The sequence below is a fragment of the Pocillopora verrucosa genome, chromosome 9, assembly GCF_036669915.1.
Source record: "Pocillopora verrucosa isolate sample1 chromosome 9, ASM3666991v2, whole genome shotgun sequence".
NCBI lineage: Eukaryota > Metazoa > Cnidaria > Anthozoa > Scleractinia > Pocilloporidae > Pocillopora > Pocillopora verrucosa.
This window is the reverse complement of record NC_089320.1, coordinates 2276399-2304110: the sequence shown is the minus strand read 5'-3', so window position 1 is coordinate 2304110 and position 27712 is coordinate 2276399. Positions and strand designations below refer to the sequence as shown.

Here is a 27712-nt window from a genome sequence, read left to right as displayed (position 1 = left end):
AAGCCGGTGATTTTCATGTACGGCTTAAGACGATGGTGTGTAGATATAAACGGCCATTGTGTATCGTTATCATTGAAACTTTGCCGCAACTAAAAAGCAGATACGGTGGCTGAGGGGAAGGAGACGGGATTAAGGAGTGACAGGCAAATAGTTAAAAAAAGTAATGATCAAAAGAAATGAAGAGGTTTGTTTATCTGAAAAACAATAGCGTTGTTTTCTTCCAAAGACTGTCGTCATCACCAGAGTAATATCTTCTTCTGCCAAAGGATTCCCCTTGTTCACAATGTCTTTTGAATAAAGGTTTGGAACAGAACAGGTTACTCACACTCTGCATTACTCGAAGGTTGGAAAACCTAAGAGAAGGTCATATTGAACTTTCCTCCCATATGTTCTGTCGCTTGAAAAAAAAAAATTAAAAAAATGGTCTCTGCATGAAAATAAGCTAAATTTATATTGCTGTTATTGAAATAGTTTAACCCTTGCTTATCCAACTGCACTCTAAAAATCTAAATCAACCAGAAGATACACCTATAAAAGTGAAGTTTTTGCGAAACTGTCCAAAGGGCTTCTATTTCACAAGCAAAGAAAGATTTGATTACTTAAAAAACTCCACCTATAAGGAACATTCGAAGTCCTTTGACCACCCAAAAAGCACGGCTCAAATAAGACCCTGCGGCAATAACCGACATTAAGTCTTTGACTCTGTGTTTCTCTTTTTCCCAGAATATTGGCGAATTTGCTTCTGCGTCTCTTAAATCAGCGACACTGCTTCACTTGCGTGATATAGGTTTCCTAGCTTTCAGCCTCGAGGCAGAAGCATTGCTCCCTGAGGTTCAATTTTCCCATTCTTTCTCATTCGTCTGTGGTGCTTGCTTCCTAAGGACTTTGGAAAATTGGCTTTTCTCCAAGCCAATAGCAACAAAGGACAGGAAGATGAATTAAGCCTAACAGTCTTGTTGGCAACAATCCATTAATCCATATTCTTTTCTAGGTTATACGCTGGGATAGTTAACCCTAAAATTTAAAACACAGCTCAAAGTTTCGAATATCTATTTGTTCCCCTTAACTTTGTTGGCTGTTGAAAAAAGCTCATCCCTTTTTAGTTATTCTGTCCAGACGTCTTACTTGTGACAGATTTTAGCGTCATTGCTATGGGAACGATTTAATGTGATCAACCAACAATTATTACAACGAGACTGTTTTCTCTAATTTAAGGTCAGCTACCACATCGGGATACTTATTTCTGGTGATTCCAAAGAAGAAAACGTTCCATTCTTTCTCCGGCCCAAACCAGCTTTGTAACACTGAAGAAAACTTACCTTATCCCAAAAATTCATGTCTTACCCATCACTAAGGCAATTTTATGACAGATGAAAGCCAAGTTTGGGCTTTGCTGTTTTTTGGTCACTTGTCTGGCTCTCTGAATTAATTAAAGTAAGATTAACCTTGGTTTTAAAATTCAGATTTCCTTGCGGTGTTCTGTAGGTCGTGCAAGCCGTCGCACAAACGATTGAATAGGCAAGGCGCAGACAGACAGACAGTTGGCTTTTGATGCCCTTTGTTTACAAAAGCGTAGTATATATTGTGCTCACCTTTCGAATTCTGATGATATGAGAGCTAGTGTTTTCCAGAGCAAAGAGGCTGAAAATCAGAATCAGTGCAACAGGCAAATGAATGAGAAGACCTTTGCTCCCTCACAAATCGTCTAGCTACTAGTGTCCAAAATAAAAAAATTGATCTCTAGCGTCCAAACTCACAAACCGGCCTCTGGGGTCCAAATCACAAATTGGCTTCTTGAGTCCGGAATTCCCATCGGCCACAAGTGTTCAAAATTACAAATTGGCCACTAGGGTGCAAAGTCACAAACCAGCCACTAGGATCTACAATCACAATTTGGAAACTAGGGTCCAAAGTCCCAAATTGGCCACTAGGGTGTAACATTTCATACCGGCCACTAATGCTCACAAATTAGACTTCTGCGTCCAAAGTCACAAATAGTCCTGCAGGTTCCAAAATTACAAATAGTCCAGCAGGGTCCAAAATCACAAATAGCCCAGCAGGGTCCAGAGTCACAAATAGTCCACTAGGGTTCAAAATCGCTAATCGACCTCTAGAGTCCAAAATCACAACTCGGTCATTATTCTCAAAAAATAATATGCAGCTAGTCCACCAGGGTTCAAAATCACTAATCAGCCATTAGGGTCCACAATCACAAATCGGCTATTAGCGTGTAAAACCACAAATCGCCCAATAGGGTCCGAAATAAAAAAAATTGGGCACTAGTGTCCAAACTCACAAATCGGCCAGGAGGGTCCATAATCACAAATCGGTCACTACGGTTCGAAATTACAAATCGGCCACTAGGGTCCAAAATCACAAATTGACCACTAGTATGCATGATCAGAAATCGGCCTCTGTTTTGAATCAGAAATCCACCACCGGGGTCCCAAATTACAAACCAGCCACCTGAGTCCAAGCTCACAAATCGGACACAAGGGCCCAAATCTACAAATTGGCCACCGGAGTCCAAAATCACAAATCGGCCATTAGGGTCCAAAATCACAAATCGGACACAAGGACCCAAATCTACAAATCGGCCACCGGGGTCCAAAATCACAAATTGGCCCCTAGAGTCTAAAATCACAATTCGGCCACAAGGGCCCAAAATCACAAATCGGCCAGAAGGGTCCATAATCACAAATCGAACACCAGGGTCCAAAATCACAAATCGAACACAAGGGCCCAAATCTACAAATCGGCCACTGGGGTCCAAAATCACAAATTGGCCACTAGAGTCTAAAATCCCAAATCGGCCACTAGGGCTCAAAATCACAAATTGGCCAGAAGGGCCCATAATCACAAATCGAGCACTAGGGTCCAAAATCAAAAATCGGCGACTAGGGTCCATAATCACAGGTCGGCCACCAGGGTCCATAATCACAAATCGGTAACAAGGGTTCAAAATTACAAATCGGCCACTAGGGTCCACAATTACATTTCAGCCTCTATCGTTTAAAACCACAAATCGGACAGTAGGGTCCAAAATCGAAAAAACTGCCACTTGTGGCCAAAATCATAAATCGGCTACCAGTGTTCAAAATTACAAATTGACCTCCAGTGTCTAAATTCACAAATTGGGCATTAGAGTCCAAATCACTTATCAGCCACTAGGGTCCAGTATCACAAATCGGCCACTAGTGGCTAAAATCACGAATCGACCGCTGGGGTCCAGAATCATAAAGCGGCCAGTTGGGTCCAAATCACAAATCGGCCATAAATGTCCCAGTTAAAAGATCGGCCACTGGGGTCTAAAATCATAAATCGGCCACGAGGGTCCAAAATCACAAATACACCAAAAGGGTCCATCATCACAAATTGATCACTAGGGTCCAAAATCGCAAATCGGCCACTAGGGTCCAGAATCATATATCAGTCATGAGTGTCCGAAATCACAAGCCTTTTTCTCAGAAAATGTCATTGTTGTTAACGTCGTGCTCAGTTCCTTTTCCACTTTTCTTTATTCGACGAGCAACGTATTTTTAGATATATAAATGTGTCACCCATTCGTTAGCCAATGTGGCTCCTGTTTGCTGTTCGGCTTTAACACGACACATCGAAACAACCACACGAACTGATCATGTTAGGAAAGAAATCTTCGTTGCTAAACTGAAACTCGCCAAACTCGTCACAATTTCTTATGCAAAATAGTTCAAAAGCTGTTTTGTAATCAGTGTTTTTCTTCGATCACAATAAAACAAGCCCTAGTAGATGTAAAGCATTCTGTTAACGATGACGATACATCACTGAAATCAGAGAGAGCCCACAAACATTGAGGACCAATAATCAACCTGTTAGTGAGTTATACAATCTATCATAATCCTTAAAGAGGCACTGCACGGAAACGTGCGGTTTAACATAAAAATTTTACCTATTTTGTCACCAATATAACTATATGTAAACTCACCAACTGGGAAATTTCAATATTGTTCTTCAACAAGACAGACTTCTTGACTTTCTTGAGCAGGAATACGATATTATATAATTTATAATCACTCAAAAAATGGTATACCTGTAATAGGGGTATCAACACATACTTCGTATTTTCTCCTTTTCAGTGTATGGAGGGTTTGTTTATCTTGAGCTAATTAGTCTTTATTTGACTGACTGCAGGTGCTGAAGCCCCGTTGACAGGAAATGGTAACCAAATTTGATTTCCCTAGATTTTAGTTTCTTACATTTTCCTCTTTATTCAGAGGTAACTCATACATGATAAAAATATCAACGCTCAATGAGTTTGATAAGCACCAATATTCATTGAAATTCTGCTCAACAATAGCAATTAAGGCTTGTAGCGCGCAAAATATAATAATCAGCTTTTCTTTGCAGTATGACACAGTTTGACGTAATTAGTTCTTTCCCCTCTTGCTGATGTTTGAGTTTGGCAACTTCCCCCATACTTTAAATCCCTGCTTTTTTCAGGAAAAAAAATAATTCCTTTTAAATTGGAGGGATATAATAATTCTTATTTTTAGAACGAGCATAACTTTGGTAAAGGAAAATCCTCACTTGTCTGAAGAGCAACTTAAGATGAAATCAAATTGTAACCAGTTGTGGCACCTGCTAAGTGCTCAGAAGCAACACAACTTAAAAGTTTAAAAAAGGGGAGACAATTCCAATTGTAGAGATTAATAACGATAATCTTATCACAGCGACCTAGACAGAAACGGTCTGCAGTTTCGAGAAATAGAAAAACCTCTGTAAATCGATATGTAAATCTTTTGATCCGCCTTGATCGTTTCGCCGTATCAAATTTAATTATGTAACCGCTATGTCATCGCCTAATGTTCGTCCAATACTGTTCCATCAAAAATTGAAAGTGAGTTTTTTTGTCGCAAAACACACACTGGGGTAAGCAGCCGTATTCCAAACGGAAAGTTGACGTTACTCTTTCATTCGCCATATCGCTCGTAAAGCAACAAAGAGAACACACAAGTAAGCGATGAAATTGTCAGGATTCTTACTTTTTTCATTTCTGGTTGGTATTTGCAGCGGTAAAGAGCAAGGTGAGTATTAAAGCCACCTGGCATAACTTTTGACCGTAAATATATGAAAATCATATATGCGACCTGTGGATATAGAAATGAATATGAAACACGAAAACTAATTAAGCAGAAGTGAAAATTAGGCCTAAAAAATTCAAGCCTGCATGGGAAGTAGTGCTCATAACTGCGAAGATCGCTTGCATATTCACAGGTGTAAATTTTATTAAATCAATTTTTTAGAACTTTTCTTTTCTTTTCTTTTGAACACTTTACTCACTCAAGCTAGTGCTGGCTTCAATAGGGTAACTTCTGCGATTTGGCCGGTTTAAAAATCATCGATCAAAATTACTAAGAACATAGCTTCTATCGTTCACCTTGTTGATTTGATTGAACGATTTTTTTTTCGGAAGAAGTGTTCATCCATCATCACAACATCAAGATGGAAGTAATGGTTAAAGCTTTATGGAAATTAGTTTTTTAAGTCTCAGATATTATTGTATGAAAAAGAAAGTTTCATAAGACGAACAATTTTGATGCGTCCTTGAAAGAATAGGTTGCTCTTCTAGATACAGAAACCATACTTTCATTTTGCCTAATTTTTAGAAAACTGTCGGCAAGTAGAGATGAACCCCGCAAAGCAGGACTTCATCCTCGAGAAACATGTTTTCAAAATGATGGAGATTGAGACAGCCAGCGCATGTGAAGTGAACTGCTTCATGGAAGCTGATTGTGTTTCCTACAATCTAAAACCGCAACAGAATGGAAAACTTTTGTGCGAATTGAGTGATTCAGATCACGCAAATAATCAACAGGATCTAAGATACAAAGAAGGGACTATTTACAAATCATTTAAGGTGAGTTGACCTATTCTCATCAGTAATTCCGTTAAGTTTTCGTCGATAAAATTATCATGTATCTTAAAAGTATGAAAAGAGAAAACCAAATAAAAAATGAAAGAGATATGTGAGTTTTTTTTCACTTTTAATGTTGTCTGGTGAAGAAAACCATACGTTCAAACTTTCTTTTCTGTAGATGGAAAAGAGGATGCATAGGATGGATAAATGCCTGGATGCATGAATGCACGTGCGTAAATGCACGTATGCATTCGGACATGTATGAAATGATGAATGTAGGCATGAATCTTGAAATTTATTTATAAATAAATGGGTGCATTTCTATAGATGGATTAGCCGGAAGAGGGGAGGAAGCTGGGTACCGGAACGACATATTCTATAAATATTTTTATATCTTCGCAGAACCGCTGTTCCAGTAGGCTTTGCCCATCAACAAAGCGATGCCAAACTGGCTGCACAAGAAAGGGTTATCGTTGTGTTTGCGCAAATGGACTACTGGGAGAAAACTGCACTGAAGGTATGTTGAGTAACTAAGAAATTTTTAAGGTATCAGGAGGACAATGGAGGTGTGAGGGAGACAGCTTTACCACATGATTACATATGAGGTCTTAAATGGCTTTTGTGGTCTTAAATTGCTGGGATGGACAAGGAATTCTTGCAGAGGACCTCTCTTGGCCTCTTGCCATAGTGATCGACTGGTAATAAGTCTGACATAAAATGAAGCTGACTGCATAAAAGTCGTCGGCTCAGAACGGCGGTTACTATCAGATCTTGTATAAAGTAAATGATAGTCTTGATCGATGATGGAGATTGTTTACGTTATTCCCATGGCTTATTGTCATTTTGGTGTTCTAGGACCGCCTTCAATGCAAGTTGTTCCCGACATAATTGAGACTGTGGAGGGTAGGAACGTTACTGTAATGTGTAATGTGACAGGTAATCCTAAACCAGACAGGATCATATGGAAAAGGTCTGATGGGATTCTTTCCAGCGCGAGGACCATTACTCGTGAAGGAAATATCACCATACTCAATATCACTACAAAAGACAACGGCTTTTACGTGTGTACTGCGACAAACCCCTGGGGTACCAAATCATCATCAGTTCTCCTTCGTGTTTATTCAGCTCTCAAATTTGTCATAAAGCCTCCGTCGAATGTGACAGTGATGGCGTATAAAGCTGTCGATCTGCGTTGCTCTGCTTCAAGCGACCTGAAGCCAACCATCCTATGGATGTACGATGGAACTTTTTCCTTACCTTCGGGGGCGTCTGTTGACTCCTTGAATGCTTTGATGATTTTATCTGCTAACATATCTCATTCTGGTACCTACACTTGCAATGCGACGGATGCATTCAGCTCAATTCAAACAAGTGTCACTGTTCATGTCAAATACCCTGAAACCTGCTCCAAAGTGAAGGCAAACATCATCGACGTTAGTGGTGATTACTTCATCGATCCTGACGGTGTTCTTGGGGAGGATCCATTTCCTGTTTACTGTAACATGACTGACAAAGGAGGGGTTGGAGTGACAGTCGTTGGTCACGACAGTGAAAATAGAACGCAGGTGATAGGATACGAAGGGTCTGGTAAATATTCCGTTGATTTTCATTACAGATCTGCCAGCATATCTCAATTAAAAGGTCTGACGGAAGCCTCCGATAATTGTCAGCAGTTCATCAAATACGAGTGTTTTAACGCCAGATTAATTGAAGGTGGATATTCATGGTGGGTTTCACGTGACGGCCAAAAACTGACTTACTGGGGGGGAGTAAACTTAACAACTGGCGGCTGTGCATGTGGTTTAACTGGATCGTGCGCCGATGACGAATCACTGAAGTGTAACTGTGATAAAAATGATAACAATTGGCGAGAAGACAGCGGTTTTCTTACCATCAAGTCCCACCTTCCCGTCAAACAGCTAAGATTTGGTGACACGGGGCAAGAATATGAAAAAGGATACCACACCTTAGGAAAACTGGAGTGCTATGGTCTGATCCAGGTGCAAACAAAATTGAAAACATGAAAACTCGGTTACCAGTCACTACGTATTTTAAATATCGGTTTGGAAAAAAAACAGGTTAATCATCCCCTGCATAACTCAATGGTTGAAAAGCTAAAATAAAGTCGCATTGAACTTTCCTTTTGAATGTTCTGTCGCTTGAAAAAAAATTATCAAAAGAAATTGTTCTCTGCATTCAAACAAGCTAAGCTTACATTGCATTTTCAAGTACTATACCAGATTTTTAACACTAGATCAGTACTAATGCTGTAAAAATATAGTATTCCGACTGCATTTTTACTGTTGCATTATATGGCGACTGCAAAATGTCGTTCAATAGAACTTTCATGGACTTTTCCAATGTTATTTTAGTGAGTGTAAATACTTCCTTTTTCGAAAGATGCTCAACCATCAGATAATTGTTTTAACCATTTTCAAGACTTCTTGAGTCGAGATTATGAAAAGTAAGAATCAAAGAAATTGTATACTCACTGCGAAAATCGCTATCCGGTAAAATGTTTTATTTTGTTTTCCCTTTCTTTCACTGGTGTTTCCGATTTATTTAATTGTCGTCTGTAGAATCACATGTTCATCAATACATCTTAGGATCCAGTCCCTAGTTTTATTTCAGGAGCAGTCGCATGATTTTCAAGACGGAAGAAGGGATGAGCTGTCATTGACAACGGAGAACAAAGGGGGTACTGTAGAATTGATTGTCAAATCGACTGCCAATGAGGGGGATCATAAGAATATTATTAGAATACAATAAAAAAGAAAAACGAAGGTGATCGAACATTCTTTGTAAGAGCAGTCAAGAAGTGGAACATGCTAAATGTGCACCTAAAACGGAGAAGTAACGCCAAAAATTTTAACAATCAAATGCTTACGCACTCACTGAATTTAAATTACTTTTATAAATAATACCCAGTTTTAGCAAAGGACAGGTAAATGAAGAGAACGCGAAGAAAGGCAAATAATTAAAGTGATAAAAGTAGAATTTCTTGAAAAGACGTCATGTTAAGTAATTCATCCTCACAGAGGTCTGGTGCCAATCAAATCATATTAAATGGTGTAGCCAAGGAAAAAGGCTTTATGCAATCACTCCATGGAGAACACTGCGAAATGCATGAAAATCCGAATATATTGCAGACTATATTAAAGTTCAGACTGCAGACTGCAGACTCTTACAGACTCTTATTTTGAAGTAAATAATCGCTCCGTTACGTTAATCGAGACCAAGTTTTGCTCCTAAATTCATTAACATTTTATCTGGTAGACATTTCAACACTTTTTTTGGGGGTGGCATCAAGCCTAGCAGTCTTGTTGGAAACAAATCCATACATTTTCCTAGGTTATATACTGGGGTAGTTAACCCTAAAACTTAAGACACAACTCGAAATTTCGATTGTGTCTATTTTTTACACTTCACTCTGTTAAATGTTGAAAAAAGTTCATTTCTTTGTATTTATTCCATCCAGTAGTTCTTGCTTGTGACAGATTTCAGTGTCATTGCCATAGGAACTATTTAATGTGATCAACCAACAATTATTACAGTGAGACTGCTACATTGGAAAACTTGTTTCTGTTGATTCCAATGAAGAAAGCCTCCCATTCTTTCTCCGGCCCCAACCAGCTTTGTTAGGCTGAAGGGCACTTACCTTAAAGACTGTTTAGGACAACGTACGGGTACCACAGGCATGAAAGAGCCTTTAGGTTCGCAGCAATCCCAAAAATCCATGTCACACCCATCACTGAGGCCATTTTAACAAAGATCAAAGCCACGTTAGAGCTTTGCTGTGGCTAGGTTACTTGTCTGGCTCTCTGAAATAACCAAAATGTGAATAGCCCTTGTTTTAAAATTCAGATTTGTTTGCGGTGTTTTGTAGGTCATGCAAGCCGTCGGACAAACAGTTGCATAGGCAAAGCGCAGACAGACAGACGGTTGGCTTTCAATTCCCTTTGTTTAAATAAGCATAGTATATATTGTACTCACCTTTCGAATTCTAATGATATGAAAGCTAGTGTATCCTAGAGAAAAGAAGTTGAAAATCAGAATTAGTCCAGCAGGCAAAATGAATGAGAAGATCTCTGCTTTCTCACAAATCGTCTACTGGTGTCCAAAATCAGAAATCGGCCTCTAAGGTCCAAAATCAGAAATCGACCACTTGTGTTCGAAAGTTAAAATTGGCTACTAGGGTCTAAAATTCCAAATCGGCCGCTAGGGTTCAAAATTCCAAATGGATCGCTAGTGTTCAAAATCACAAATCGGCCTCTAGGGTCCAAGATCACAAATCGTCTACTAGGGTCCAAAATCACAAATTGGCCACTAGGGTGCAAAATTTCATATCTGCCACAAGCGTTTAATATCACAAATTGGCATTTAGCGTCCAAAATCACAAATAGTCCACCAGGATCCAAAATCACAAATCGGCCACTAGGGTACAAAATCACTAATTGGCCCCTAGGGTCTATACTCACAAATCGGTCACTGGGGTCCAAAATCACAAATTGGCCACCATTATAGACAATCGGAAATCGGCCACCTGGGTCTGAAACCACATCGGCTTGGCTTTTAGCGTCCAAAATCACAAACGGTCCACCAGGGTCCAAAATCACAAATCGGCCACTAGGGTCCAAAATCACTAATTGGCCACTAGGGTCTTAACTCACAAATCAGTCACTAGGGTCCAAAATCACAAATCGGCCACCAGTATGGACAATCGGAAATCGGCCACCTGGGTCCTTAAACCACATCGGCCACTAGGATCAAAAACCATAAATCGGACACTATTTTCCAAAATCATGAATGGGCCACTAGTGTCCAAAATCACAAGTCGGCCTCTAGGGTCCGGTATACAAATCGGCCACTAGTGTCCAAAATTCACAAATCGGCCACTAGGGTGAAAAATCACAAATCATCTAGTTGGGTTCAAAATCACAAATCGGCCACTAGGGACCAGAATCACATATCGGCCGTGAGTGTCCAAAATCACATCGCGTTGACGTCATTCTTAATTCCTTTCTCACTTTTCTTTTTTCAACGAGCAACTCATTTTTAGATATAAAACAATGTGTCACCCAATTATTAGCCGATGTGGCGCCTGTTAATTGTTCAGCTTTAACACCACATCGAAACAACCACACGAACTGGTCATGTTGAGAAGGAAATCTACGCTGAAATCTTCATATATTTGGCAAAGGAAGCATTTTCATAGACAGCTGAATTATAACCATGTTCAACAACTTTTTTCAAAATTTTCTTTTTAGTGTTTTAAAAAAAAGTTCCACAAATGTTTTCTGTCTGTCTAGAATGCCAAAATCGTCACAAGTTCTCATGAGAAAAGGTTAGAAAGCTGTTGTGTAATTGTTTTTCTTCGATCGCAATTAAACAAGCTGCAATAGATGTGAAGCATTCTGTTAACGATGACGATGCATCGCCGAAATGAAGGAGAACCTACAGACAAAGACGACCAATAATTGATCAACCTGTCAGCGAGTTATACGATGCATTGTAATCATTATAATCATTAGAGAGGCGCTGCATGGATACATGCGGTTTAAAATAAAATATATAACCTAAATTCGTCACAAGTATAATTATATGTAAACTTACCAACCGGGAAATTCCAATATTGAACTTTAACAAGATGGCTTTCTTGCCTTTCTTAAGCAGGAATACGATATTACATAATTTGGAATCACCCAAAGGATGGTATACCTGTTTGTAATAGGGGTATTGACACAAATCTTCGTATTTTCTCCTTTCCAGTGTTGGGAGGGTGTATTTATCTTTATGTTGTGTCTTAATTAGACTGAGTGCAGGTGCTAAAGCCCCGTTGACAAGAACTGGTAACCAAATTTGATTTCCTTAGAGTTTATTTTCGAACTTTTTCTTTTCTATTGGAAGGTAATTCGTACGTGATGAAAATATCAACACCCAATGCATTTGATAAACAGCAAAGTTCATTGAAATTCTGCTCAAAAATAGTAATTAAAGCCTGAAGCAAGGAAAATATGATAATCAGCTTCTCTTTCCAAACAGTTTGACGTAATCCTTTCCAGTCTTGTTGATGTCTCAGTTGCGTGACTTCCATTATACTTAAAATCTCTTCCTTTTTTAGAAAAAATAAATAAATTCCCTATACAGTGGAAGAATATAATTTTCTTATCTTACCTTAAGAAACTCTATAACTTTTGTAAACGGAAATCCCCATATAGCACTTGTCTAAAGAGGAACTGAAGTTGAGAGGGAAAATGATCTCCGGTTTCGAAAAATAGGAAGTAAAAATCTCTGTAAATCGATAAGTAAATTCTTTGATCCGGCTTCACTGTTTTCAGTATTATATTCAATATAGCCACTATACCACCCCCTTGTGTTTTTCCAATACTATTCCATTGAAAATTTAAACTAAGTTATTTTGTCGCAAAACACACACTGAGGTAAGCAGCCGTATTCTAAACGGAAAGTTGCCATTACTCTTTTATTCGCCATCTTGCTCGTAAAGTAACAAAGAAAACAGACAAGTTGGCAATGAAATCGTTAGGATTCTTAATATTTTCATTTCTGGTTGGAATTTGCAACGGTAATGAGCAAGGTAAGTATTAAAACCACCTGGCATAACTTTTGACTATAAATATATGAAAATCATATATATGAACTGGGGATATAGAAATGAATACGCAAGCGATCTTCGCAGTTATGAAAACTACTTAAGCAGTAGTGAAAAAAAAGGCTTGAAAATAATTCAGGCCTGTACGGGAAGTGGTGTTCATAACCACGAAGATCACATGCATGTTAATTGACATAAATTTTATTAAATAAATTTTTTAAAACCATTCTTTTCTTTTCTTTTCTTTTCTTTTGAAAACTTTACTTTTGATACTCACTCACACTAGTGCTGGCTTCAATGGGGTAACTTCTGCGATTTGGCCGGATTAAAAAAAATTATCGATCAAAATCGCTAAGAAAATTGTTTCTATCGCCTACCTTGTTGAATTGGTGCAAAGATTTTCTTCGGAACAAGAGTTCATCAATCACCACAATATCAAGACAAAAGTAATGGTTAAAAATTTATGGAAATTAATTTCAGTTTGCTTAATTTTAAGAAAACTGTCGGCAAGTAGAGATGAATCCCGCAAAGCAGGACTTCATCCTCGAGAAACATGTTTTCAAAATAATGGAGATTGGGACAGCCAGCGCATGTGAAGTGAACTGCTTCGTGGAAGCTTACTGTGTTTCCTACAATCTAAAACCGCAACAGAATGGAAAACTTTTGTGCGAATTGAGCGATTCAGATCACGCAAATAATCAACAGGATCTAAGATACAAAAAAGGGACTGTTTACAAATCATTTAAGGTAAGCTGACTTATTCTCACATACAATTCCGTGAAGTTTTCGGGGATAAAACGATCATATATTTTAAATTCATAGGATACATAGGATGGATGAATGCATGAATGCGTGAATGAATTGATGGATGTTTTCGTGCATTTTGAAATTACTAAATAAGTAAATAAGTGGATCGGTATGGATGAATTAGCTGGAAGAAGGGAGGAGGAAGGGTACCAGAGCAATAAATTCTATAAATATCTTTATATCTTCACAGAACCTCTGTTCCAGTACGCTTTGTCCATTGAAAAAGCGATGCCAAACTGGCTTCACCAGGAAGGGTTATCGCTGTGTTTGCGCAAATGGACTACTTGGAGAAAACTGCACTGAAGGTATGTTGAGTTGATTGGTCATCGACAATAATCGTGCATTTCTCTTTTAGAAGTCGTTCAATTTGGAGGACCTTTGAATTTAAATAAATGAAAAATTTGTTTAGGTATCAGAAGGAAAATAAGGGCGTGAAGGAGAAAACTATACCACATGAATATATGTAAGGTCTTAAGTGCCGCTCTCGCTCAGAGCGGTCCTCTCGACTTCCCGACGGAAAACTTTATTTTTTGCCCATGAAAAGGGTTTAGGACACATGTTTCAAAAATAGTTTAGTTGTTCTCCAATTCCCTTTTTTTGCGTCGCTACAAGCCAAAAATGATTTTTGGCCAGTACACCTGTGTGGACAGCGATCGAAAGTGTAAATTTCACAGATTTTGTCTAGCGCGCACCGACTGAAATAATATAGCTCATGGAATTCTATCTTGCTACAAGTTAAAAGGTGCCTTCGATTAGCAGACAAAATATGGAAACTTCAGCTGAAATATTTTTCATACAAGCGTGATCAGAGGAGAGCCTTCTCTTAGACCTTTGTTTGCGTATCAAAATTCACCAATTTGTACGAAAGAATTCTCAAAATGCAGGCGTTAATCGAGCTAAAAAAGCATATCAGTGTATAGTTTATACACCAATGAGGTCACCGATTGCCTCAAACCCGCGGGCATATCTGTAGCTTTCATCCACCATCCACCGACATCTTGAGGATTTCAGGTTTTCATAAAAACTGAATGGACAATAGATGCCGAGTTGTCCTAAAACGTTGCGTAAACGTGATCGGTAGTAACGCTTGCACGCTTGCGTGACTTACAAAGTAAACAAAGGTGATGGGAAGGCGCCTTCGCGATAATTTTCGTTAAAATATCTGGTCATGAACCATAACCACAGTGTGGAGAAGATCAAAATTAAAGAATAGAGTTTGGCACTCTAGTCATTACAGACATATCGTGTTGCTTAAAAGGGCTCACAAACAAGTTGAAATACATTACAGTGTTATTTACCAAAACAACACGCATACACTCTTAAAGAATTCTTCACCCTACGTTTATGGGGAATTCTGAAGTAAATGGTGTAAATGACCTTCCCGATTTTGTTTCCTCAGTATGCGAAAATCTCGATGGAATCCTCCACTAAAATACCTAGAAAAATTAAAACAGTTTCGCGGGTTATGCAAAAATCGAATACCACTGGTACGTTTCATTATATTTCAAACTCTGTTTTCAAAAGTAATTCTCACCTTTGTTGGTCTGTGGAGGCAATGCCGAGTTTTATTGCTTACAATGGTAAACGGTTTGCCAAAAAATTGGATCGGTACATTATTACCATTGTGTTCAAAGACGGGAGACGCTACAAATGCATAATTTCAAAAAGTACTTAGATATAATAGATTACACACTTAGAGTGTTTTCCAAGGGCTTTCCTATATATGAAATACTTTTAAATATTTCAACACTTTTACGCCCGGTGCATTGCGTAAGTTTTTACAAAATTGCGGCAAAAGATCAAGTCTCTACAAGGCTCACACTGAATTGATAAGGGCACAAAAATCAGCTAAAAATAAAAGAAACTGCCTACCATTTTTGGAAAACCTCTTGTGATTTAGCTCCTTTGAGTGCAAGGCAATCTTTACAAAGCATGTGGAACTAATAAGAAACCTCTCGAGCATATCCTCGAACTCGTCTCTTTTCCCGTCGAAATAACCCAAGAAGTACTGGTTTTCAACAGAACAATTTTCAAAGTTTTCCACGAGGAAGTCGATCTCCGATTTATTTACAAAAGAATGATTAGTCGCAACCATCATTAAGCATTCTAGTGTCCTAATCAAAAATTGTCTTCAGTTTTTAGATGTCATACTTTCGCGGGCTTTCCCAATATTCGCGGGCTTTCCCAATATTCGCGGGCTTTCCCAATATTCGCGGGCTTTCCCAATATTCGCGGGTTTCATAATTTTCCCGCTGACCAAAATTACCGTATACTCTTGCCCTCGACGGACGCCTTCGATATAGTGTCACCCGACTGGTGACAGGTCTAACTTAAAATGGAGCTGACTGCAGAAAAGTCGTCGCCTCAGAACAGCGGTTACTATCAGATCTTGAATAAAGTAAACAATGGTCTTGATCGATGCAGTAATGAGACTATTTACGTTATTCCCATGGCTCATTATCATTTTGGTGTTCTAGGACCGCCTTTGGTGCAAGCTGTTCCCGACATAATTGAAACTGTGGAGGGTAGGAACATTACTGTAATATGTAACGTTACAGCTAATCCTAAACCAGACAGGATCATATGGAAAAAGTCTAATAGAATTCTATCCAGCGCGACGACCATTGTTAGCGAAGGAAATCTCACCATACTGAATGTCACTACACAAGACAACGGCTCTTACGTGTGTACTGCGACAAACCCCTGGGGTACCAAATCATCGTTAGTTCACCTTCTTGTCTATTCAGCTCTCAAATTTGTCATAAAGCCTCCGTGCAATGTGACAGTGATGGCTTATGAAGCTGTCATTCTGCGTTGCTCTGCTTTAAGCGAACTGAAGCCAACCATCCTATGGATGTATGATGGAACGTTTTCCCTACCTTCAGGGGCGGCTGTCGACTCCTTGAGTGCTTTGATCATTTTATCTGCTAACATGTCTCATTCTGGTACTTACACTTGCAATGCGACTGATGCATTCAGCTCAATTCGAACAAGTGTCACCGTTCTTGTCAAATACCCTGAAACCTGCAGCAAAGTGAAAGCAATCATCAGCGACGTCAGTGGTGATTACCTCATCGATCCTGACGGTGTCCATGGCGAGGATCCATTTCCAGTTTATTGTAACATGACTGACAAAGGAGGCGTTGGAGTGACAGTCGTCAGTCACGACAGTGAAAATAGAACGCAGGTGATAGGATACGACGGGCGTGGTGAATATTCCCTTGATGTTCATTACAGATCTGCCACCATATCTCAATTAAAAATTCTGACGGAAGCCTCTGATAATTGTCAACAGTTCATCAAATACGAATGTTTTCACGCCAGATTAATTAAACGTGGATTTTCATGGTGGGTTTCACGTGCCGGCCAGAAGATGACATACTGGGGGGGAGCAAACTTATCAACTGGTGGCTGTGCATGTGGTTTAACTGGATCGTGCGCCGATGACGAATCGCTGAAGTGTAACTGTGATAAAAATGATAAGAATTGGCGGGAAGACAGCGGTTTTCTTACCATAAAGTCCCACCTTCCCGTCAAACAGCTAAGATTTGGTGACACGGGAGATCCATATTTTGATGAAGAAGGATACCACACCTTAGGAAAACTAGAGTGCTATGGTCTGACCTAGGTGCAGACAAAATTGAAAACATGAAAACTTGGACCACAGTCACAAATCATATGTAAAACCATAACCATCACCACTGGGTCGCTTGATGTGAATCCTGCGCTTGAGGCTTTTTTTGCATGGTTACGCACAGCACTCATTATTTTTCGCATTATGTTTTCCACCTCTTTTCTGTTTGATTGTTGATTCATTTGATTTGTGGAAATGCGATACTTAATGGAAGAGCTCTCTAATCTATTCTACCCCCGCATCAAATGATTCCTTCAATAATTTTAATTATTACAGCTTAAAAGCTGTAAATCGAGAAACTTAATTCAGCAATAGAGTCAGTATGTTATTAAACACATAAACAATTTGTTTGTTTCTCGATATCACAATGCAATTCAGTAACAGAAATGTCCTTACTGTGGTGACGTAGGGCAATGCATGACATTAAGGTTACACAATACATTGCAATCATTACTGAGTCAATGAAGTATGGTTCCATAAGCCGGTGATTTTCATGTATGACTTAAGACGACTTAAATGGCCATTGTATATCGTTAACACTGAAATTTTGCCGTACTAAAAGAGCAGATACTGTGGTTGAGGGGAGGGAGAGGAAAATAGGAAGTTACTGGAAAATCGTCAAAAGAGTCAAGATCAAGGGAAATTAAGAGATTTGTTTATCTAAAGAACAATGTCGTTGTTTTCATCCGACTGTCGTCATCACCAAAGCAATAGCTTCTTCTACCAAAGGATTCCCTATATTTACAACGTCTTTTGAATATCAGTTTAGAACAGAACAGGTTAATCACTCTCTGCGTAACTCGAGGTTTGGAACCTAAAAGAAAGTCGTATTGAATTTACCTTCTAAATGTTCTGTCGCTTGACCAAAAAAAAAAAAAAAATTAGAAAAAAATGTTCTCTGCACCCAAATAAGCTAAGCTTATATTGCTAACTGGACTTTTAGCACTAAATCAGTACTAAAAAGTATAGATACAATTTTCCAACTGCATTTTTAATGTTGCATTATGTCTGGACTGCAAAATGTCGTTCAATAGAACTTTCATAAAGTATTTAGACGCTATTTAAGTGAATGTTATCTTCCCTCTTTTGAAAAATGCTCAACCATCAGGTAATTGTTTTGACCATCTTCAAGCCTTCTTGAGGAAAAACGCTTTCAGATAAAATGTTTTATTTTGTTTTCCCTTTCTTTCACTGGTGTTTCCGATTGATTTCATTGTCGTCAGTAGAATCACATATAAATCAATACATCTTAGGGTCCAGTCCCTAGTTTTATTTTAGGAGGAATCACATGACTTTCAGGAGGAAAGGAGGGATGAGCTGTCGTTGAAAAGGAGAATAAAGGGGGTACTATAGAAATGACTGTCAAATCGACTGCCAATGAGGGGGATCATAAGAATGTTATTAGAATACAATAAAAGAGAAAAAGGAAGGTGGTCGGACATTCTGTGTAAGAGCAGTCAAGAAATGGAACATGCTAAATGTGGACCTGAAACAGAGTAGTAACGCCAAAATTTGTAAGCGTTCACCTTTTAAATCACTTTTAAACAATCAAATGCTTACGCACTCTCCTAATGTAAATTACTTTCATAAAGTCTTTAAATTATTTAGTTCTCAAAGTTTTAGTTCTGAGTATTGCGTTTCTGGTGTTCTGATTGGTTCTCTGTAAGCAGATTATCAGGAAATGGATAGCACCAACTGTTACGGAGCCGAACAATGACTGTAAATATCGAAACATTCAGGATCTAATGAAATCTAATAAAACAGTTATTCATTCGAGATTATAGCTATCGATGCGCGTAGCGCCTCGTTGGTGCTACACACTCTAAAAATATAAAAAAGCAAAAAACTGTCCGAAGGGCTTCCATTTAGAAAATTTTGAAATTAACGAAAATCTGAATATATTGCAGACTTATTTTGAAGAAAATGATCTCTTCGTTGCGTTAATCGAGACCAATTTTTGCTCCTAAATCCATTAACACTTTATCTGGTAGACATTTCAACATCTTTTTCTGGGCTGGCATTAAGCCTAGCAGTCTTGTTGGCAACAAATCCATACATTTTTCTAGGTTATATGCTGGGGTAGTTAACCCTAAAATTTAAATCTTTAGAACTTTAGAAAAAAGTTAATTACTTTTTATTTATTCCGTCCAGTAGCTCTTGCTTATGACAGATTTTAGTTTCGATACCATAGGAACTATTTAATGTGATCAACCAATAACTATTACAGTGAGACTGTTTTCTCTAATTTAAGGTCAGCTACTGCATCGGAAAACTTGTTTCTGGTGATTCCAGTGAAGAAAACGTTCCAATTTTTCTCTGGCCCCAAACGCTGACTCTTCACTCACCTTGAAGACTGTTTAGAACAACGTACGGGTACCACAGGAATGAAAGAGCCTGTAGGTCAGCACCAATCCCAAAAATCCACGTCACACCCATCACTGGGGCCATTTTAACATAGATCAAAGCCAAGTTAGAGCTTTGCTGTTGCTTGTCACTTGTCTGGCTCTCTGAAATAATGAAAGTAAGATTAGCCCTGCTTTTGAAATTCAGATTTCCTTGCGGTGTTCTGTAGGTCTTGGAAGACGTCGAACAAACAGTTGAATAGGCGATGCGCAGACAGATTGTTGGCTTTTAATGCCCTTTGATTACAAAAGGATAGTATATATTGTGTTCACCTTTCGAATTCTGATGATATAAAAGCTAGTGTCTCCCAAAGAAAAAAGTTTGAAACTCAGAATGAGTCCAACAGGAAAACTAAATGAGATCTTTGCTCACTCACAAATCGTCAATTAGTGTCCAAAATCACATATCGGACACTAGGGTCCAAAGACCCAAATTGGCCACTAAGGTGGAAAATTTTGTACCGGCCACTATTGTTTGGTATCACAAATTAGACTTCAACGTCCAAAATCACAAAAAGGGTCCACCAGAGTCCAAAATCACAAATACTCCACTAGAGTCCAAAATCACTAATCGGCCACTAGGGTCAAAAATCACAAATCGGCCATTATTCTCCAAAATCAAAAATAGTCCACCAGGGTCCAAAATCACTAATCGACCACTAGGGTCCAAAATCTCAAATCGGCCATCAGTGTCCAAAATCTCAAATCGCCCAATAGGGTCCAAAATCCCAAATCGGCCACTAGTGTCCAAACTCACAAATCCGCCATAATCACAAATCGGTTACTAAGGTTCAAAATTACAAATCGGCCTCTAGGTTCCAAAATTGCAAATCGACCCTTAATGTCCAAAATCACAAATCGACCTCTAGTATGAACGATCAGAAATCGGCCACCTATGTTTTGAACGTGAAATCAGGTCACCAGGGTCCAAAATCACAAACAGGCTACCAGGGCCCAATATCACAAATAGGCCATTTGTGTCCAAAATCAAAACTCGGCCTGTAAGGTCCAAAATCACAAATTGGCCACTAGGGTCCACAATTGCAAATCGGCCACTAGGGTTCAAAATTTCAAATCGGCCGCAAGTGTTCAACATCAAAAATCGGCCACAAGGGTTCAAAATCACAAATCGTACACTAGAGTCCAAAGTCACAAATCGGCCTCTAGGGTGTAAAATCTCAAATCGGACATTAGGGTCCCAAGTCACAAATCGGCCTCTAGGGTGTAATAATTTCATATCCACCACTAGTGTTCAATATCAAAAATTGGCCACCAGGGTCCAAAATCACAAATCGGCCACTAGCGTCCAAAATTAAAAATTGGCCACCAATGTCCAAAATCACTAATTGGGCACTAGAGTCCAAAATCACAAATCGGCCGTTAGTGAACTGGTTAAAAAATCGGCTACTGAGGCCTCAAATTACAAATTGGCCACTAGTGTCCAAAGTCACAAATCGGCCGTAATGCTCCATAATCTCAAATCGACCACAAGGGTTCAGAATCACATATCGGTCATGAGTGCCCGAAATCACGAGGCTTTTTCTAGAAAATGTCATTGTTGTTAACGTCTTGCTCAGTTCCTTTTTTTCACTTTCCTTTTTTCAACGAGCAACGCATTTTTAAATGGAAAACAATGTGTCACCCGTTCATTAGCCAATGTGGCGCCTATTTATCTTTCGGCTTTAACAAAACACATCGAAACAACCACATGAACTGATCATGTTGGGAAAGAAATCCTCGCCGCTGGACCGATATGGTAAATTATACGTATCTTCTTATATTTGGCACAGGAAGCATTTTTGTAGATAACTGGATTATAACCATGTTCAAGAACATTTTCCCATAGTCTTTTTTACTGTTTTAGTGAAAATTAACAGGAACAAAAACAAAAAGTTTAACGAAAGTTTTTTCGTCGATCTTGAATGCCAAACTCGTCACAATCTCCATGAAATATAGTTCGAAAGCTGTTTTGTAATCAGTTTTTCTTCGATCGCTATAAAACAAGCTCCAATAGATGTGAAGCATTCTGCTAACGATGACGATGCACTGCTGAAATCAAAGAGAACCTACAGACGATGACGACCAATAATTAACCTGCCAGCGAGTTTTGCAATCTATTATAGCTATTAGAGAGGCACTGCACGGATACGTGCGGTTTGACATTAAATACCTAATTATATATGTAAACTCAGCAACTAGGAAATTTCAATGTTGTTCTTCAACAAGACAGACCTACTGACTTTCTTAAGCAGGAATACGATATTACATAGTTTAGAATCACCCAAAAAATGGTACACCTGTTTGTAGGGGTATCAACATATCGTATTTTCTCCTTTTCAGTGTATGAAGGGTTTGTTTATCTTGACCTAATTAGTCTTTATAAGACTGACTGCAGGTGCTGAAGCCCCATGGACAGGAAAAGGTAACCAAATTTGAATTCCCTACATTTTAGTTTATTAAATTTTCCTTTTTATTCAGAGGTAGATCATACATAATAAAAATATCAACGCTCAATGCATTTGATATCACCAATATTTATTGAAATTCTGCTCAACAATAGGAAATAAGGTCTGAAGCGCTCGAAATATGATAATCAGCTTCTCTTTGCAAACAGTTTGACGTAATTAAGTCTTTCCACTCTTGTTGATGTCTGAGTTTGGCAACTTCCCCTACACTTTAAATCCCTGCTTTTTTCAGAAAAAAAATTGATTCCTTTTGAAGCGGAGGGATATAATTTTCTTCTCCTATCTGTAGAACGTGCATAACTTTGGTAAACGGAAATCCTCACTTGTCTGAAGAGGAACTGAAGATGAAATCAAATTGTAACCAATTGTGGCCGCTGTTGAGTGTTCAGAAGCAACACAACCTAAAAGTTTTTTCTTTAAATTATAAAGAAGGGGGAAGCAATTTCAATTGTAGAGATTAATTAAGTTAATATCATCACAGCGACCTAGACAGAAACGGTCTACAGTTTTGAGAAATAGGAAAATCTCTGTAAATCGATATGTAAATTCTTTCATCCGGCTTCAAAGTTTTGCCGTATCAAATTTAAGTATGTAACTGTTATGACATCGCCTATTGTTGGTCCAATACTGTTCCATTAAAAATTTAAACTTACTTATTTTTTGGCAAAACACACACTTGGGTAAGCAGCCGTATTTTAAACGAAAAGTAGACGTTACTCTTTCATTCGCCATCTCGCTCGTAAAGTAACAAAGAAAACAGACAAGTTAGCGATGAAATGGTCAAGATTGTTACTCTTTTCATTTCTGGTTGCTATTTGCAGCGGTAAAGAGCTAGGTGAGTATGAAAGCCACCTGGCGTAGCTTTTAACCGTGACTATATGGAAATAATATATGCGAACTGCAGATACAGAAATGAATATGAAAGCGATCTTCGCAATTACGAAAACTACTTAATTAAGCAGAAGTGAAAAATAAGACCTGAATATAATTCAGGCCTGAACGGGAAGTAGTGCTTATAACTGCGAATATTGCTTCCATATTCATTGACGTACATTTTATTACATCAGTTTTTCAAAACCTTTCTTTTCTCTTCTTTTAAACACTTTATTTGAAATACTCACTCACGCTAGTGCTGGCTTCAATAGGGCAACTTCGGCGATTTGGCCGGATTAAAAATCATCGATCAAAATCGCTAAGAACATAGTTTCTCTCGTTTACCTTGATAAATTGCTACAACGATTTTTTTCGGAACAAGTGTTCATCCATCATCACAATATCAAGATGGAAGTAATGGTTAAAACTTTATGGAAACTGGTTTTTAAGTCTCAGAAATTATTATAGTAAAAAAGAAAGTTTCACAAGACGAACGATTTTGAAGCGTGCAAGCAAGAATAGGTTGCTCTTCTAGATACATAAAGTATAGTTTCATTTTGCTTAATTTTTAGAAAACTATCGGAAAGTAGAGATGAACCCCGCAAAGCAGGACTTTATCCTCGAGAAACATGTTTTCAAAATGATGGAGATTGAGAAAGCCAGCGCATGTGAAGTGAACTGCTTCATGGAAGCTGACTGTGTTTCCTACAATTTAAACCACAACAGAATGGAAAACTTTTGTGCGAATTGAGGGATTCAGATCACATAAATAATCACCAGGATCTAAGATACAAAAAAGGGACTGTTTACAAATCATTTAAGGTGAGTTGACGTATCCTCACTAGTCATTCCATTGATTTTTGTCGATAAAGCGATTATGTATCTTAAGTGCACGAAAAGAGAAAATCAAAAGAAAATAATAGATATTTGAATTTTTTTTCTTCTCGTGTTGTGTGGTGAAGGAAACTGCACGTTCAAACTTTCTTTCCTGTAGAAGGAAAAGATGATGATGAATAAAGGAATGTATGAATGTATAAATGCATGCATGCACTAGCACATGTATGGGTTGGTGGATGTATGCGTCCATCTTGAAATAAGTTAATAAATAAATGGGTGAATCTGTGTGGATGGATTAGCTGAAAGAAAGGAAGAAGCTGAATACCAGAGCGATAGATTCTATAAATATGTTTATATCTTCCTAGAACCACTGTCCCAATGCGCTTTGTCCATCAACAAAGCGATGCCAAACTGGTTTCACCAAGAAGGGTTATCGTTGTGTTTGCGAAAATGGACTACTGGCAGAAAACTGCACTGAAGGTATGTTGAGTTGATTGATTTTAGTATCATTCATGTATTTACAGGTAATAGAGTCTGAAATAACATTAACAACTGAGCTTCAGGGGTGCATTGGCGTGATCATTGACAATAATCGTGCATTTCTCTTCTAGAAGTTGTTAAGTTTGGAGGATCTTTAAATTTAAATAAATGAGAAATTTTTAAGGTATCAGAGGGAGAATAGGGGCGTGAGGGAGAAAGCTATGTCACATAATTATATATGAGGTCTTAATTGGCTTTTTCGGTCTTAAATTGCTGGGATGGACAAAGAATTCCTGCAAAGGACCTCTCTTGGCCTCTTGCTTTTAGTGATCGACTGATATAACGTAAAATGAAGCTGACTGCATAAAAGTCTTCGTCATAGGACGACGGTTACTATCTAAATGATGGTCTTGATCGATACATTAATGACACTATTTACGTTATTCCCATGGATTATTATCATTTTGGTGTTCTAGGACCACCTTTGGTGGAAGTTGTTCCAGAAATAATTGAAACCGTCGAGGGTAGGAACGTTATCGCCATGTGTAACGTGACAGGTAATCCTAGACCAAATAGGATCACATGGAAAAGGTCTGATGGAACTCTTTCCAGCGCGAGGACCATTGTTAGTGAAGGAAATCTCACCATCCTGAATATCACTTCAGGTGGGACGCTTTTAGAGAGAAAAATCTCTCCTTGTCAGATTACTTACTCCTACAAGGCATTTTTTCCGCCATTCCGCCTAACTGGAAACAGCTCCTTAACGTTGGAGAGAATAATAACAACCGAATTGACAAAACTGTTTCAGACGATGTTCAAGATATAACTAGAATGACTTCAAAATCAATCTATTCCACCCTGGTCAAACGAATCCAGATTTCTCCGACTGCCCAATCTAAGTTTAATTCCGTATATAATATTTCAGGTAATATAGACTGGAAAAATATTTATCTATTGCCGGGTGGAGTCACTCTTGACACTAGAACGAGAGCCTTTCAATACAAAATCTTAAATCGTATTCTCTACACCAATAAAATCCTATATAAAATGAATTTGGTTCCTTCTCCGATGTGTACCTTTTGTGGAGATCACGAAGAAACTCTTGAGCATCTTCTAATCAGCTGTACCTACACTAAAAACTTTTGGCTTTCGGTTATTTCTTGGTTAAATACTTACAATATGAAAATTGATAAGCTTGATGAGGTAACAATCCTCTTTGGTATTTCCGATAATATCCCTGGGAATTGTTTGTTAAATCACATAATCATTCTTGGAAAATATACCATTTATTCATGTCGTTGTAAAAATATCAAGCCGTCTGTATCCTTACTGAAGGCTAAAACATCTGAAACTCGAAAATTTGAATTTTTGATTGCAAAAAAGAATAAAAAAGAATCTATTCATTATAAAAAATGGGAAAACATGTTATTGTAAACATGTTATTGTAATAGATGAGTATCGGGTATTAACAGTTATAGACGCAGTTGTATATACAGTCGTTCTACCAAAAAAGGAATTTGATGTAGAAGTATTTGTACAAATTAGGTTTATATTATTATATAACCACAACATAAATTAAATCTAGCCGACTGTGAATGTAATGTAACGCAGTTTTTCGTAATTAGTGTTAGTGAGTAGCGTAAGCGTTAGTGTAATTAACTTTGTATTTGTTTGTATTATTCTAGTATTTGTGCTTTAAGTGAAAATAAAAAAAAAAAAAAAAAAAAAAGAATATCACTGCACGAGACAACGGCTCTTACGTGTGTACTGCAGCAAACCCTTGGGGTCACAACTCATCGTCAGTTATCCTTCATGTTTATTCAAGTCTCAAATTTGTCATAAAGCCTCCGTCCAATGTGACTGTGAAGGCTTCTGAAGAGCTTATCCTGCCTTGCTCTACATCAAGCAACCTGAAGACAACGATCCTGTGGATGTATGATGGAACTTTCTCCTTACCTTCAGGGGCGGTTGTTGACTCCTCCTTGAATGCTTTAATCATTTTCTCTGCTAACATATCTCATTCTGGTACCTACACTTGCGATGTGACTGACGCATTCAGCTCAATTCAAACTAGTGTCATCGTTTATGTCAAATACCCTGAAACCTGCACAAAAGTGAAGGCAAACATCAGCGACGTCAGTGGTGATTACCTCATCGATCTTGACGGTGTTCTTGGCGAGGATCCATTCCCTGTTTACTGTAACATGACTGACAAAGGAGGCGTTGGAGTGACAGTCGTCGGTCACGACATGGAAAACAGAACGCAGGTGAAAGGATACGAAAAGCGCGGTGAATATTCCGTTGATGTTCATTACAGATCTGCCAGCATATCTCAGTTAAAAGCTCTGACGGAAGCCTCTGATAACTGTCAACAGTTCATCAAATACGAATGTTTCCACGCCACATTAATTAAATATGGATATTCATGGTGGGTTTCACGTGACGGCCAGAACATGATGTACTGGGGGGGAGCAAACCTAACAACTGGTGGCTGTGCATGTGGTGTAACTAGATCGTGCGCCGATGACCAATCACTGAAGTGTAATTGTGATAAAAATGATAAGAATTGGCGGGAAGACAGCGGTTTTCTTACCAATAAGTCCCACCTTCCCGTCAAACAGCTAAGATTTGGTGACACGGGACAGGCACAACTTCATGACGAAGGATACCACACCTTGGGAAAACTAGAGTGTTATGGCATGACCTAGAGGCATACAAAATTGAAAACATGAAAACTTGGACCATAGTCGTAACAAATCATATGTAAAACTATAATCAATCACTACTGGGTCATAATTCCTGCGCTTGAGGTTTTTTGCATGGTTATACACAGTAATCATTATTTTTGTCATTATGTTTTCTTCCTCTTTTCTGTTTGATTGTTGACTCATTTGATTTTTGGTTATGTGACACTCAATAGAAAAGCTCTCTAATCCAGTCTCCCCTAGCATCAAATGATTCCATCATTTATTAAGCTGTGCATCGGGAAACTTAATTCGGCTATACAGTCAGTATGTTATTAAACACATATACAATTAGTTTGTTTCTCTTTTAAACTGGAACGTGATATCACAGTGCAATTCAGGGATAGAAATGTCCTTACTGTGATGACGTAGGGCATCACAGTAAGATAACGCAATACATTGCAATCGTCACTGAGTCAGTGAACTATGGTTTCAGAAGCCGGTGATTTTAGTGTATGGCTTAAGACGAATTTTGTGCAGATATAATCGGCCATTGTATATCGTTAACATTGAAATTTTGCCGTTACTAAAGAGCAGATACGGTGGCTGAGGGGAAGGAGAGGAGAATGTGGAGTTATAGGCAAATAGTTAAAAAAAATCATGATGAAAAGAAATTAAGAGGTTTGTTTATCTGAAAAACAATAGCGTTGTTTTCTTCCGAAGACTATCGTCATCATCAGAGCAATATCTTCTTCTAAAAGAAAGTCGTATTGAATTAACCTCCCGAATGTTCTGTCGCTTGACAAAAAAAAAAAAATTAGGAAAAAAATGTTCTCTGCATGCAAATAAGCTAAGCCTAATTTACTATACTGGATTTTTAACACTAAATCATTACTAAAAAGTATAGATACAACTTTCCATTTGCATTTCCCTGTTGTATTATATCAGGACGACAAAAAGTCGTGCAATAGAACTTTCATAAACTTTTCAAATGCTATTTTCGTAAATGTAATCTTTTTTTTTC

The 27712-nt window shown here is 38.3% G+C and overlaps 3 protein-coding genes across 3 annotated transcripts; all 3 read left to right on the top strand.

The window, feature by feature from the left end:
- The first annotated feature begins 7128 nt into the window (after window positions 1–7128).
- LOC136283305 (contactin-associated protein-like 2) lies at window positions 7129–7920 on the top strand. Its single transcript, XM_066171885.1, has one exon. The coding sequence runs from the start codon at window positions 7129–7131 to the stop codon at window positions 7918–7920; it is 792 nt and encodes a 263-aa protein (XP_066027982.1).
- Window positions 7921–16167: 8247 nt separating this feature from the next.
- LOC131791367 (contactin-associated protein-like 2) lies at window positions 16168–16941 on the top strand. The gene has a single exon (XM_059108702.2). The coding sequence runs from the start codon at window positions 16168–16170 to the stop codon at window positions 16939–16941; it is 774 nt and encodes a 257-aa protein (XP_058964685.2).
- An 8994-nt stretch (window positions 16942–25935) lies between these two features.
- Window positions 25936–26712, top strand: LOC131791351 (contactin-associated protein-like 2). Its single transcript, XM_059108686.2, has one exon. The coding sequence runs from the start codon at window positions 25936–25938 to the stop codon at window positions 26710–26712; it is 777 nt and encodes a 258-aa protein (XP_058964669.1).
- The last annotated feature ends 1000 nt before the right edge of the window (window positions 26713–27712 follow it).

Coding starts and splice junctions, on each gene's coding strand:
- LOC136283305 (XM_066171885.1), top strand. CDS start 7,129: ATGTACGATGGAACTTTTTCCTTACCTTCGGGGGCGTCTGTTGACTCC.
- LOC131791367 (XM_059108702.2), top strand. CDS start 16,168: ATGTATGATGGAACGTTTTCCCTACCTTCAGGGGCGGCTGTCGACTCC.
- LOC131791351 (XM_059108686.2), top strand. CDS start 25,936: ATGTATGATGGAACTTTCTCCTTACCTTCAGGGGCGGTTGTTGACTCC.